Here is a 13,935-nt window from a genome sequence, read left to right as displayed (position 1 = left end):
TTTGGTGTGAATAGTCCCAAATTTCAGCAATAGCAAGCTTAGAGGATCGTGAATAGTCCCAAAGTTAAAAAACAATAGTCCTCATATTGCAAACTCCCAAATTGATAATGATCGTGAATAGTCCCAAAGTTCAGCAATAGCAAGCTTATAATTTTTTATTTTTACTGAATGTATTGCACTTGAGTTCGGTTCCTTCGGTGGAACCGAGGACCGAACCGAACCGACAAGAGGTTCGGTTTCGGTTCTGAATTTCGAAAAAAATAAGAGTCGGTTAACCGACTAATCGGTTCGGTTAGAACCGAACCGACCGAATCCCCACCCCTATCCGCAGTCCCTATTTTTATAGGACGGAGGAGTTTTTTTTAATTGAGTAAAGGTTAATTTTGTCCTAAACATATAACCAAAATATAATTTGGCCAAAATATTCACTTTTTGAAAAATGAGATCCATAACAAATGAAAATGTCTCTGAAAAAGTCTTTTTTTTCCAACCATTGAAAAAGAACCGCTCCGACAAAGATTTTATTTGTTATGAACCTACTTTTTAAAAAATGAATGCTTTGAACCAAATTCGTGTTTTGATGATACATTTAGCAACAAAATTGACCTTTACTTTTTAAATTTAGGAAAAAAAAGCACATTTTGATGGCGGGGTCAATTTCTCATTTTGGTGTAGTGTGTGAAGCAAACAATCAGTCATGTTTAAAAAAAAAAAAAGAAAAAGAGAAGAAGCTTATTCAGGACTTGACAGACAATAGTTACTGATAATGAACAACAAAATCTTACATCAATTTGCAGATAATAGCTTATATGCACAACAATGACATCCTTAGGCCTAACTTACAACAACCCATTTTGGTGAGTGAAGTATGCAACACGAAGATCCATCATCTGTGCTCACAAGCCATCAACGAAGCGTTCCAAGCGGCTTCTTGTACGTGTACCACTTGGCGACCAACATGAAGACGCCCAGATTGAGAACGCTCAGCCCGGCCAGGAGCCAGTAGAAGTAGTGGAGGTGGCCGTGGTTGAGGTTGTCCGGTATCCACCCGGGCTTCCCATGGCGCGTGCTGATTTTGGTTACGATAGTCACCAGCAGAGTGCTCAGATAGCTACCAAGAGCCACGGTCGTGAGCTGAAGGGCCGAGCACAAGCTTCTCATAGCATCAGGCGCTTGTTCGTAGAAGAACTCAAGCTGCCCTATGAAAAAGAACACCTCTGCACACCCTATGATGAAATACTGAGGAACCTGCCAGAAAATCGATATGTCTATTTTATCCAGCTCGTACAAGTTGTGCCTTCTGACATAGCTTAGCCTGATGACCTCGAGAATCCCAGCTGAGAGCATGGAGAAGATGGAGATGAAAAGTCCAATCCCCATTCTTTGGAGCTGAGTGATCCCATTCTTGTGCCCGGTGAGTTTTCTGGCAGCAGGAACAATGAGCCTGTCGTATACGGGGACCCAGAAAAGCACGCTGAGAGTGTCAAAGATGCTCAGAGACGCTTCCGGGATTTCAAATCCCCTATTCCCCATCTTTGTATACATTGTTAATCCTTGCAACACAAACAAAGTGCCCATTTGGCCATATACCGTGGCAAAGATGATCCCGGTTGCCCATACTGGAAGAAGGCGTATGATGGCCTTCAGCTCCTCCACTTGTGTCACCGTGCAGAGCCTCCACGGATCCACCAAGCCCTTTACTATGTCTGATTCCGTCTGCACTGCAGCCTTGTCTAAGAATCTGCATTTGACCATAAAAAAGTCTCAGTTTCTAGATGATTTTAGTGGCTAGCAAGATTGATTAATCATCATTTTACCTAAAATCTTTGGTGTGCTCGAGCTTGCGACTTCCCTTGATCGCAGAATCAGCATCACCGGTTTCATACAATGACTCCTCGTTCGCAGGAACATTAACATGATACTTCCTGAAAGATGCTACCAGAACTTGGCAGATGCGTGTAAGGGGGCTTCCCCCGGGTTTTTGATTCCGATACAAACGAGTGCCTGAGAAGAAGAACACAACAGCTATTGCCATGGCCACTGTGGGGATGCCAAACCCCCAGTTCCAGCCGACGTTCATTTGCACCCAAACTAGGACAGAAGCAGCAACCAAGGCACCAACATTGATCGAGAAGTAGAACCAGTTGAAGAAGGAGCTTTTGTGCTTCTTCTCAACCTCATCAGTGTCCTCAAATTGATCCGCTCCAAAGGAGGAGACGCATGGCTTGATCCCACCTGTCCCGAGGGCTATCAAGTAGAGTGCAATGAAACATACTACAGATTGCATGGTTGTTGCGTGGCAATCGTCTTTCCCATGGCAAGCTGGTCTCAGGCCTGGGATTGATGCTGATAGTGTCAACAATGTCATCCCCTGAATCAGATCCATAACTCGTCAAATTTTTTTCTCATGTCGTGAAAAAATTTCAAACATAAATTTTAAATATAGCTAATACACAGAACAGCACAGAGGAATCAGAACCCGTGTAGAGAGTGATCTGACTACTTTGAGGTTATGCTTCTCCTAATAAAGCCTAAATTCATTGAGATTATTGTACATTATATTTAGGGGAGAAAATAAATATGATAACGTTACATAATTACCATCTTATTATGTATGCAACTCAACTTAGAAACAAATCGAGATTGATTCTAACTTGAATTATGCATAACTGAACCATGAAAACTTACAATAACATATATGATGGAAAACAAGGCAATTGTGTAATATCTTCCAAGATATGCATCGGCCAGAAAGGCTCCAATGAGTGGTGTTATGTAGCACGTCCCTCCCCAATTGGTGACATTGTTGGAAGCAGTGGTGCTGTGTTGGTTGAGGTGCTTCTTGAAATAAACCACCAGATTGGAGCTCATCCCATAGTATGCCAACCGCTCAGAACATTCGTTGCCTTTTGTCACAAATTCATTGGTTAAACGTAGAATCAGCCAGGGATCATTTGAAAACGCACGCACACATAGATAATTCGTTCAATTTCATCCCACCACAGAACACATCAACAAAAGTAGAATAGGGGTTACATAGCAATATTAACCAGGGATAATTTGATCTCACACACATTACACACAGAAAATCATTTTCAAGGGTCAATTTCACACACATACACACACTATCATCATCAAGAAACATAACTTGTGGACCGAAGATCAATTTCAAGGTTCATTTTCTCATATGAACACACAATAACCATCTAGATACCTGAACATGTGGTGACAAATTCATCTTCAAAGTTCATTTCACACGCACACATACAATCATCGTCCATAAAAGCAAGCTTCTAGTCATAAAATCATTTTCCAGGATCATTCCACACACACTATTATCATCCTCAAGAAAATCATTTCACTCGAACAAGCCAACACATACACATACACATGCACATGCATAATCATCATCCCTAAAACCGAGCATCTAGTCATAAAATCATCTTCAAGGATCATTTTACACACACACACACACACTATTATCATCAAGAGAATTAAAATGTAAGAAAATCATCTTTAAGCATGATTTCTCACGCGCAAGCTAACACACACAATCATCATGCATAAAATTGAGCTTCTAGTCACTAAATCAATCTCAAGGATCATTCAACACACACACGAGCACACTATTATCATCAAGAAACCGAACTTATCGTGAGAAAATCATCTTCGAGGTTGATAATTCACTTCACACACACACTATTATCATCAAGAAACCAAACTTGTTGTGAGAAAATCATCTTCAAGGTTGATCATTCACTTCACACACACACACAATCATCATCAAGAAATCCTACTGTCAGAGTTCAGCTATCACTTCCCGAACCCAAGCACAAAAAACCAAAGCATCCCGAAGAAAATAGATAGGATGTGGCAATATTCACCTAAAATATAAGGGCAAGCTTTCCATGTTCCCGTCTCACTCCTCTTTGCAGGATTACCGCGGAAATCAACCGTCCCATCTTTAGTGTACAAATCATCCTCCGCCATAGGAGCAGCTCCACTCTACGCAATTCTCCCCCGCAACCCTGAATCTCCAATTCGCAACAATTAGTTTCTTCTTCAATTTTATACTATATAAACCAAAATAGGCCAAGAAATGGACAAACGAATAGCTCCAAAAACAAATTAATTAAAAAAATAGTGCCGAATGCAGAATCTCAAATTGATCGAACAATGCGTACACGGTAATTACAGCAGTAGATGACAAAATCAAGCACAGCAAAAACAATATAAAGCCTGAGCCAAGTGAGAATCAGCCGAAACCTTAGCTACGCCTACTTGTAAGGCACGATGAAGTTACCTCGAATGATGTGAGTGTGAGGGAGAGAGAGATCGTTGCGTTGCGTTGTTTTGTTTAGTTTTGTTCTGTTCACAAAAGAGTCAGAGAAGTTGACTTGTTTAATGAAATGAGTAAGAGAAGAATCTACAAGTGGACAAGATTAAGAGTGGGAGCGCAGAAATTTTGGAATACAGAAATCCTCGTAGCTGTTATCAATTTTTCTTTTTTCATCTTATTTTTGAAAGAAACCCACCACCACTATTTTCCGTCATCATTCTTTGATATTTATTTTGATAGTGATCACCGATTGGATATTTTATTGTGGAAAAGTATTTAACTTTTTTTTAAAAATAAATAAATTATACGTTAATGGACCCATTGCATTTATAATAACCCAAAACTACTGAGCACGCATATTAAGAAGTAAGAACTTTGTACTACTTCTGTAAATTAAAAGGAATCCCCTTAATCCTTGTTAAGAATTTAAGACACTAGTATTTTGTATTTGAGCTGTGTTTAAAATGATAACTATAGTACAATTATTATATTTAGGCATTAGAGAGTGTTCGGTTGGCAAGATTAAATCTCATGATTAAATATGTACTCTTTCCGTCCCCCATTACTTGACATGGTTTGACCCGGCACGAGTTTTAAGAAATGTAATGGAAAGTGTGTTGAAAAAGTTGGTGGGATGTGGGTCTTACTTTTAAATTATTAGTTTTATAATAAATGTGAGTAGGAATGAGTTAGTGGAATATGAGGTCCACTACCAAAAATGGAAAAAGTGAAGTGTGTCAAGTAATGGGGGACGGACCAAAATGACAAACTGTGTCAAGTAATGGGGGACGGAGGGAGTATCATGTTTGGTTCATAAGATTAATTTCCTCAACTTAATCATAGATGGATAATCTCATGATAATTAGTCATAGCCTTCTTCCTCCAACTAAAATAATCCCACAACTTAATCTTAAGTGGATAGTCTCATAATTATTAGTCATTTCAACCGAACGCCACCTTAATGTACCACAAAGGTACATAATTATTTTGTATTTGAGCTATTCAAAATGATAACTATAGTACATTTATTATATTTATAAAAAAAACACTTTTAAGTATGACTCTTGGGAACACCATTTATCTACTCAGAATACATCTACCAATGATTCTCTTAGGTCATCCACAATGTTGTCTCTTATCCATAACCCTCTCATCTCTTCACTATTCATGGGTCCCACTGTATTTTTTCACTTCATCTCTTATCTAAGAGACAACACCTACATCCCTCCATCTCTTAACCATCTCATCTCTTAACTATTCATTCAATTTCATTTTTTATTTTTATTTCTAATTAATAAAAAAACACACTTCATTAAATAAAATAAAATTACAATTTAAAATCCTAAAAATATAAAAAAACACATAATTAAAATCCTAAAAAAATAAAAACACATAATTAAAATCATAAAAAAAAAACACACCATTAAAAAAATGGAGACAAAGAAGCAGAAGAAAAAGTTGTCTAATGAAGATCATGTGTGTCTACTGGTTGCCAAATTTTGCCCAAATGTGCTCCATTCAGAACTTCTTCCTCCTCCCTACGTCGATCTTCTTCTAGCGATTGTTCCATTAGTAGACGCATTTGCTCAAATGGATCCATGAATTGATTCAATTTGGGAGAAGAAAAATGTTTTGAGATGAAGAATGTAGAGTGTTTGAGTGAGAATAGAGAGTTTTTTTATGGTGGATAATTTGTGGGATTGATTTGGTAATATAGAAGTGATTGGAGGCTTTAAAAAATTGAAATTTTTTTTACAAATTTGAAACAAATGGCTATAAACTGCTAGTATAATTTTTGGAATTATTTTTATATATTTTTTAAAATTTTTGAATTTTTTTCTGAATTTTAAAAAAAAATTTAAAAACAATTTTAACGGATATAAACGACGCCCACTCGCGGACCGGCGAGTGGGCGTCACGCACGAACCACAACTCGCCACATCGCCAAGGCGCGTGGCGAGACGTCTCGCCAGCTGCCTCTTCGGAAGAAGACGCGGGAAGCGACGGAGACAAGATGGCGACGAGACAGAGCTTGCATCGCTGTCTCGCTGCCAGGAGAGACGAGATGGAGACACCCACGCGATGCGCTGTGGGTGCCCTTATAATCCACAGAAATCAAATAAATTACTCCTATTTTAGTCTAAGATATAGTCATATTAATAGTGATGTAAATAAATAGACAAAGACTAATTTTAATGGGTGACTGAAAATTAAAAATGCGACTGTTTCCTGGAGTATTAGCATACCGGTAACAATATAGTGGAGTACATTCTGTTAGTAGTAATAGATTTTTTAAAGCTTGGACAAAAAATTTGATTGGCCATCGATTTGAGTCATATGACCATGTAGAGTTGGGTTTATTTCTTGTTTGAGATGGAATTCCCATGACCTCATGAGATCGATCACTGTCTTTGAGTATGGAGCAGCTTTAAATCTTTAGGCCAATTGTCCCATTTATTAAGGTGCTTACAACTCAGTGACCGTAGTTTTAAATCTTTAGGGCAGTTGTCCTATTTATTGAAGTGCCTACAACTCATTGCGAAAATTAGTCACTGGACTCCACCGATAAATATCATTAGTAATTATAAAAAAAAAAATTTAATACTATCGTATTTAGTAGAGTAAACCTTTTAGGTGATCAAATATCGGAACTAGAATAATGAATACAATAAGTACAAGAATATTGTTTGTAAACAGATTCTCTCTGCATCCCATCAAAATTGATTCATACGTATTTTTTTTTCTTGCCATACTTAAATTACTCACTTATTATGTTAATAAAAATAACTTATTTTTATTTCTTATATTTTATTTCTTTGTTTTTCTACTTTGATTTCTCTTTGATTTTATTTATTTATTCTCTTTTTCATTTATTTACTTTTATTTTTGTCTTTCTTCACTTACTTTATCAAACATCAGCTTTCTTAAATCTTGTGATAAAGGAAATGAATCTTTTTAATGGGATGAAGGAAGTAGACATTTGGACTTTGGGAGATGATCAAGCAAAACTGATGTTGATTAAATTTAAACGAGTAAACGAGTAAACTGAAAAATCAATCATGGAAAAAAAAGAGTATCGACAAAATCAAGTGTGCGCGTCACTTTGTATGGAAATATGAAAGCATGATATTTCTCCTCCTTGTGTTTGAATATTCTTGAAATTGCCAACAGATAAGGACGTAACGATGACTTAATTAAATTTGCAACGTCATGACATAATAATCAAATTATTTCTGTAAATATAAAATTTGTTTTAGTAATACTGTTAGTATTATGTTATACTAAAATTTTATTTTATTAAATTAGGAGTATCTTTTTTTTTCTTTTTTTTTTTTATCATAGTACTTAAATTACAAAATAAAATTAAAACCACCCACCTGTCCGAGTGGAAAAATATATCAAACAAAAGATGTTTAAAAATCAAGCATAGCCATATCTATTTCTTTTCGGAAACTACTGAAGTTTCCAATTGACTGTGATTTGCCCTTTGAAATTTTTTATGATCGTTTTGTACTAAAATCTAACATGCCAATTTGATAATTACATCTGATAAATGAACAGATATGTTTGTGTATTAGTTCAAAAGAATCAAAACATACTAATGCATGAATATGTTCAATTCAAACTAATACACCAAATAAAAGATATGTTCACATAATCGTGTAACGAAGGATAATACTATAATAATGCATACTTATTATTTAGTAGTATATGATTGTATAATGTTTGATCTATTATAATAAAATGGGTTACGGACTTCAGGAGGATCTCATTTTGGCTTCATATACATTGGAATTTGGATAACTCTAAATTTCAAATAAAAATTAGGTGAACATGATTTTTTTTTCTTGAAGTCGAAAGTTAGGTGAAAACTTTGCCGTCATAAATAAGTTAGAACGACTTTTAAAATAGAAATCAATCATTAAAGATTCACTAAAGTAAAAACTAAAACCTCTTTTGGTCAACACACCAAATACAACAACGAACAAACAAGAATAGAACTACAACTACATATAATTGTACAACTAGACTTCTATTACAACTAGACTTCTATTACTTCTATTACAACTAGACTTTCTATATGCAAAATAAGCGTTAGTGGCAGTAAAAGATAACAAATCGAAGTGCTCAGTGTCACACAGACAATGACCACCCACGATACAACCTTTTACCGAAGATCTCAATGGAAGGAAATGGTTACAACTGAAGAACCACACGAACACCCTAAGACCACTCAGAGGGCTACAACCAAAGTTGTTATATTCTCTGAACACTTAGAAACGCTCAGAACATCTGAATTTCTATCTGACTTGCGAACCAGAACACTATAGTACGTAGATGGGTGAGGCGGTTTCTATCTGAAGTTACACTACCAAAAAATGTCAGTTTATTGACGAATTAGCGACGGACAATTCGCTACGAATTAACGACGGAATTACCGACGGAAAGTTTTGCGCTAGGAATTACCGACGAAATACTCCGTCGCTAATGTTTTACCTTTTTAAATTAATGTATTTTCCGTCCACAAAACTTTACCGACGGACATTTCCCGACGGAAAATACATTAATTAAAAAAAGGAAAAAGATTAGCGACAGAGTATTCCGTTGGTATCCGTCGGTAAACTGACATTTTTTTGTAGTGTTATAAGAGGGAGCAAATCCTAATACGATTTCTCCAAAAAGCTATATACACTAATAGAATTGGGATAATATTTAATATTACTTAGTAATTTTACTTATTCAACTATGTGGGATGGTTTAAACTATGGACGAAATTATATGGCACCTAACTTCAAGGTTCTAATTGAGTAATTGCATTAATACGTAGAGAAAACTATCTTTACTCCAAAAAGGTTTAGGAAATTTCAACAGATTGCTTTATTATCCTTTTAATGTTAATATTCCCCCGTCTCAAAATATGAGTCACATTTGGTTTGAACATGAATTTTAAGAAATGTAAAGAATAATAGATTGTAAAAGTTAGTTAAATATGTGGTTCACTTTTTAATATTGATTTTATAGTAGACTGTGAGTGAAGTGAGTTAGTAGAATGTGAGACCAACTTACCACTTATGGTAAAAGTGAAATGTGACTCTTATTGTGAGACGAACTAAAATAGTAAAAGTATGACTCTTATTGTGGAAAGTATAATACTCCCTCCGTTCCATAGTAATAGTCTTTTTGTCTTTTGGGTACGTTCCGTAATAATAGAGTCATTTTTAATAAAAGGTAACACATTTTCCACATCACTTTACTCTCTCTTATTTTTTTCTCTCTTCATTTCTCTACTTTTTTCATTTTTTACTTTATTCTCCTTTTACTTGACTCACCTAACGCAATTTTTCTTAATCTTATGTGCTGAAAAGAAGTGCTTCCATTTCAGAGTCTCAAAATAATCATGACCAAATGCTGATTCCATTTGTTCTTTCCTAGAATTTCATTATAACAATAATTCTAATATAGCAGTACCTCCGTTTTCTGATATACTGTATATTGTCCGAAAGCAACGCCAAAGTCGGAAAAATCCAAAAAGAAAATGATTATGGCGGATTCAAGGTTTTATACTTTTATTATAGTATGAATTAATTAGAGTATAAGACGTTGACGTTTTGGTTTGCAAGATAAATTATGATTATTTTATAGTTTCACAAATAAGTTGATATGGTGTGAAATGTGAATTCAAGTTTAATTAAAGTGGAGCCGTATGAATTAATTAGACGTAGACGTTTTAACTTACATGTTAAATTATGATTGTTTTATAGTTACACAAATAAGTCGATATGGTGTCAAATATGAACGCTCTTTGGGAAATTTGGGAGTGTCATGATTACTGATTTATTTTGGATGGTGACAATACAGTATTCAGGGTGAATTTCAACTTAAGAAAATACTCCTGATTAATTATTAAAACCAACCCCGTAATTGATTTAGACTCGCCTTGCAATAGCACAACGTTTTAGACTATCATCGTACCACTTTTTACATCATCTCCTAATAAAAAATTACTTATATTACCGTTTATCTCTTAATCATCTCTTCTCTTAATTATTCATAGATTTCACTATTTAATTTTTTCAATTAGAAATTGTAACTAATTAAAAAATATTTCTTTTAAAATACTTGATTAAAAATACTAAAAAAGACAAATTAAAATCTTAAATATTAAAAATTGAATAATTAAAAAATACATGTCTATAAATTAAAAGTACATGATTTAAATCATAGAAACTAAAAAATTACATAGTGCATAGTTAAAATCCTAAAATTATTCTATCGGCAGTTGTGGAGGTTGCTATAGTGGCACAAACAGCTGGCCGACATTAGGGGAGTCCCAATTGCGCCATGAGAAATTCTTCGTCCATGGTTATATGCTCTGAATTGGAACGACGTCATACGGGCAGTGTCGGCTGTTGACCGCGAATAAGAGAGTCATTAAATTATTATTCGCCCTTGTGGAGGGGGGCGGCTTGGTTTGCCTCGTCCCCTACCTGTCCTAGCCCCTTTCATGGCCTTCATCCCGATCAGACGACGTCGCGCATCGGAGCTCGAGCCCCCTGCATCGACCCGGGCTTACCGGTATGGATTCCAAAAAGTTCGCCCGGCCGTGTCGAGCGTTTTGTGTCTGAAATTAGTCTGTTCGCTCCGTTTTGCCCGTTTCAACTTGTTTTCACTCCAAGTATAAAAGGAAATTCTCATATTTCGAACCCTAACCCCCACACTACCAAATTTAGCAAGAGATCAAGTGATTGAAGAGGATTTGAAGGCAAGGAGTTTCCACTTTCAAGAGATTAAAGGAAAAGATTCCCCAACATCAATTCTGCCTATAGGGAGTTCTTAGTTCCATTTACATCCATGTTTTGCTTTGTTTTCTTTGTATTTCATTTTGTTTTGACTTTGATCATGAGTAGCTAAGTTTCTAATAGGGAGTTGGTGAATTTTGGATAGATTGTATGGATTGATCTTAAGGTGGAATGCTTATCCATCTCATTTTGTTGGTTTTGTTGATTATTGAGCTTTTACTATCTAATTGCTTAGCTACCAATTAGATACATCTTTTGCTTAATTGTTGCCATTGAGAGATGCATGATTAGGATAGATATGTAGTCAACAACTCTGTGCAACTCATGTGATCGAGAGATGCATGTACTAGAGAGAGGGCTTGAGTCCGTTAGGGAGGAGACTCCGACACTAGAGGCCGACCAACGCTTTAGAGCATCCACGATAAGGTGAACATCCCAATAGCCCAGCACAAGGACTAACCAAAATCACCCCATGCCACGACTAAAACCACTACATTGCTACATCACTAGGACTAACCACTGCACAATAATAGCCTAGCACTAGGACTAACCAATAGCCTAGCCAATTAAAAAAATTAACAAATTCACAGATACGAAAATACGAAATTAAAAATTCGACACGAGAATGGACAGAGAAAGTGCAATAATAATTTCATTAAAAAAAATTAACATAGTACAATTAAAAAAAAACAACGATTCAAACAAATTACATTATTGATATCAACAAGCACTCTTCCGCACTCATAACTCTTCAATTATATCTTTTTGGAGTCAAATATGAGCTTCTTGTTATTGAAGATCGACAAATGCGGCGACCCGTTTGGCGTCCCCATGAGGGATCCCCATTCGTACATTGGCCACGTCGTGGCTTGGACCGACAACATCTTCATTGGCTCAATCAGTCAGTTCTGGACCTTCATGTTCGACGATCATGTTGTGCATGATAATACATGCGTACATGACATCAGCAATGCAGTTTTGATCGGAAGGGATCACCTCCTACATAGTATACTAGTACATTTTATTATACACCATTAAGAAGTTGACAAATGGATCTCAATTTATAGAAATACAAGTTATTACATTCAATGTGGATTTTTTTTATGATAAAAAAAATGAGTTGAATTCGATCCAACTTTCCTAATATATCTTAAAATAATAAAATTTAAATTTAACTTTCCCAAATTTCATTAATTTTAAATTAAAATATAATATAAATAAAATAAATAATGGTAATAAAATTTATCGCCATATCATTTTATTAAAATGAATCATCAAAATATTAGTACTATTAATTTACACAAAACTTGTGTCATCGTACATATGGCGTTTTCTAGTGTTTTTTATTTTTATTATATTATTTAAAATATAATATAATATTTGTTTTTCCATTTTCTGTATAGCTCATAAGTATAAATTATTTTATTAATATTCATTCTATTCAACGAATATTATTATTTCAATTAATTTATTTATACATTTAAAACAATTTTTTTAAAGATGGTAATTGCACATTTTTTTATTACTAGACATATGAGCGGTTTCTATAAAAATATAAAAGGGCTAAAATTTCAATATTCTTATATTAATAAAATATGTTTAGTTCTTTATTTTTAATATAATTAACAATAGAATTTGAAAAAAATGAAATTTTATTTTAGATTAGTGTAGTAGTAGATATATTAGGAAAGTTAGAATTGAAGTCCAATTTTTTATTGATAAAGAATATCCACATGAAATGCAATAATTTTTATTTGCATAAAAAGAGATCCATTTGTCAATTTTTAACTAGTGTATTATGAAATGTAGTATACTATGTATGAGGTGATCCCTTCCGAGTTTTGATACCACAGCCGTGTTGGACCCTTCATGCCGCCCATCGAGTCTGGAGAACACCAAATGCTCGCTCCACATCTCTGCGCGCCGCCTCATGTCGTTGTGCAAAGTACATCTTCTTTAGATCTGTTGGGCATCTGATCGTCTTCACAAACATGGGCCACCTAGGGTATCTTATCCGCCAAATAGTAGCACATATCGTGTCGGTTGCCGTTGGCGACGAAACTAATGGCCGGACCAACGTCCATGCACTGCTCGTTGAAAAGGGGCGACGACTGAAAGACGTTGTTCGACCCGGCTAACCCAAAATACGCATGCCAAATCCATAGCCGGCAATCAGCTACGGCTTCGAGGATCATCTTGGGATTCTTGCCTTTGAAGCAGATCGTGTACATCCCTTTCCAGACAGTTGGGCAGTTCTTCTATTCCCAATGCATATAATCTATGCTGCCAACATCCCGGAAAACTCGTGCGCCGACCCGTGCATATCCATTAGAGTCTGGCAAGTAAGACAGAAACAAATTTACTATATATAGAAATGACTCAACTACGAGAGAACTTCCCAAAATAGATGACTCAACTATGAAGGAACGAATGGAGTAATTATTAATAAAATATATTTAATATATTTTTTAAATTATATAATATAAATAATATTCTAAAAACTCAAATAATCTATTTTCATTGATGTTGAAAGTCAGGTATACCGCAAAAGTACGATATACCGAACTTCAGTACAACGTACCAAAAATAAAGTACGATATCGATATGGAATTTTGGTAAGGTAAATATATGTTTTTTTTGCATACCAAATTTACGATAAAGTATATTGTATGATAGTTCTATATCGAAGCTGGTGTGAGATATTCCAAAAAGATACGGAGTATACCACTGAACTTAGTTGGAACAGAGCCCGGAGGGAGTACCAAAAATGCCCTCCCTTATTTTCCCGAATACCTG

The 13,935-nt window shown here is 35.3% G+C and overlaps 1 protein-coding gene across 3 annotated transcripts; it reads right to left on the bottom strand.

Moving 5' to 3' along the window:
• Positions 1-743: 743 nt before the first annotated feature.
• Positions 744-4,504, bottom strand: LOC125201166 (protein NRT1/ PTR FAMILY 8.2-like). Of its 3 annotated transcripts, none has more exons than XM_048099139.2 (5): positions 4,267-4,504; positions 3,885-4,028; positions 2,689-2,906; positions 1,818-2,371; positions 744-1,741 (listed from the first exon to the last, which is right to left on the bottom strand). In XM_048099139.2, the coding sequence occupies exons 2-5, from the start codon at positions 3,988-3,990 to the stop codon at positions 907-909; spliced, it is 1,713 nt and encodes a 570-aa protein (XP_047955096.1). In that variant the 5' UTR covers positions 3,991-4,028; positions 4,267-4,504; the 3' UTR covers positions 744-906. The 3 variants fall into 3 exon arrangements, with proteins under 3 accessions (XP_047955096.1, XP_047955094.1, XP_047955095.1); XM_048099137.2 differs by having other exon boundaries at positions 4,304-4,503; XM_048099138.2 differs by having other exon boundaries at positions 4,185-4,318.
• Between the last annotated feature and the right edge of the window lie 9,431 nt (positions 4,505-13,935).

The sequence above is a fragment of the Salvia hispanica genome, chromosome 2 (assembly GCF_029641045.1).
Source record: "Salvia hispanica isolate PSC_SH4W2 chromosome 2, Shi_PSC_v1, whole genome shotgun sequence".
NCBI lineage: Eukaryota > Viridiplantae > Streptophyta > Magnoliopsida > Lamiales > Lamiaceae > Salvia > Salvia hispanica.
The sequence above is the reverse complement of the archived record's forward strand: the minus strand, read 5'-3'. Positions and strand labels throughout refer to the sequence as shown.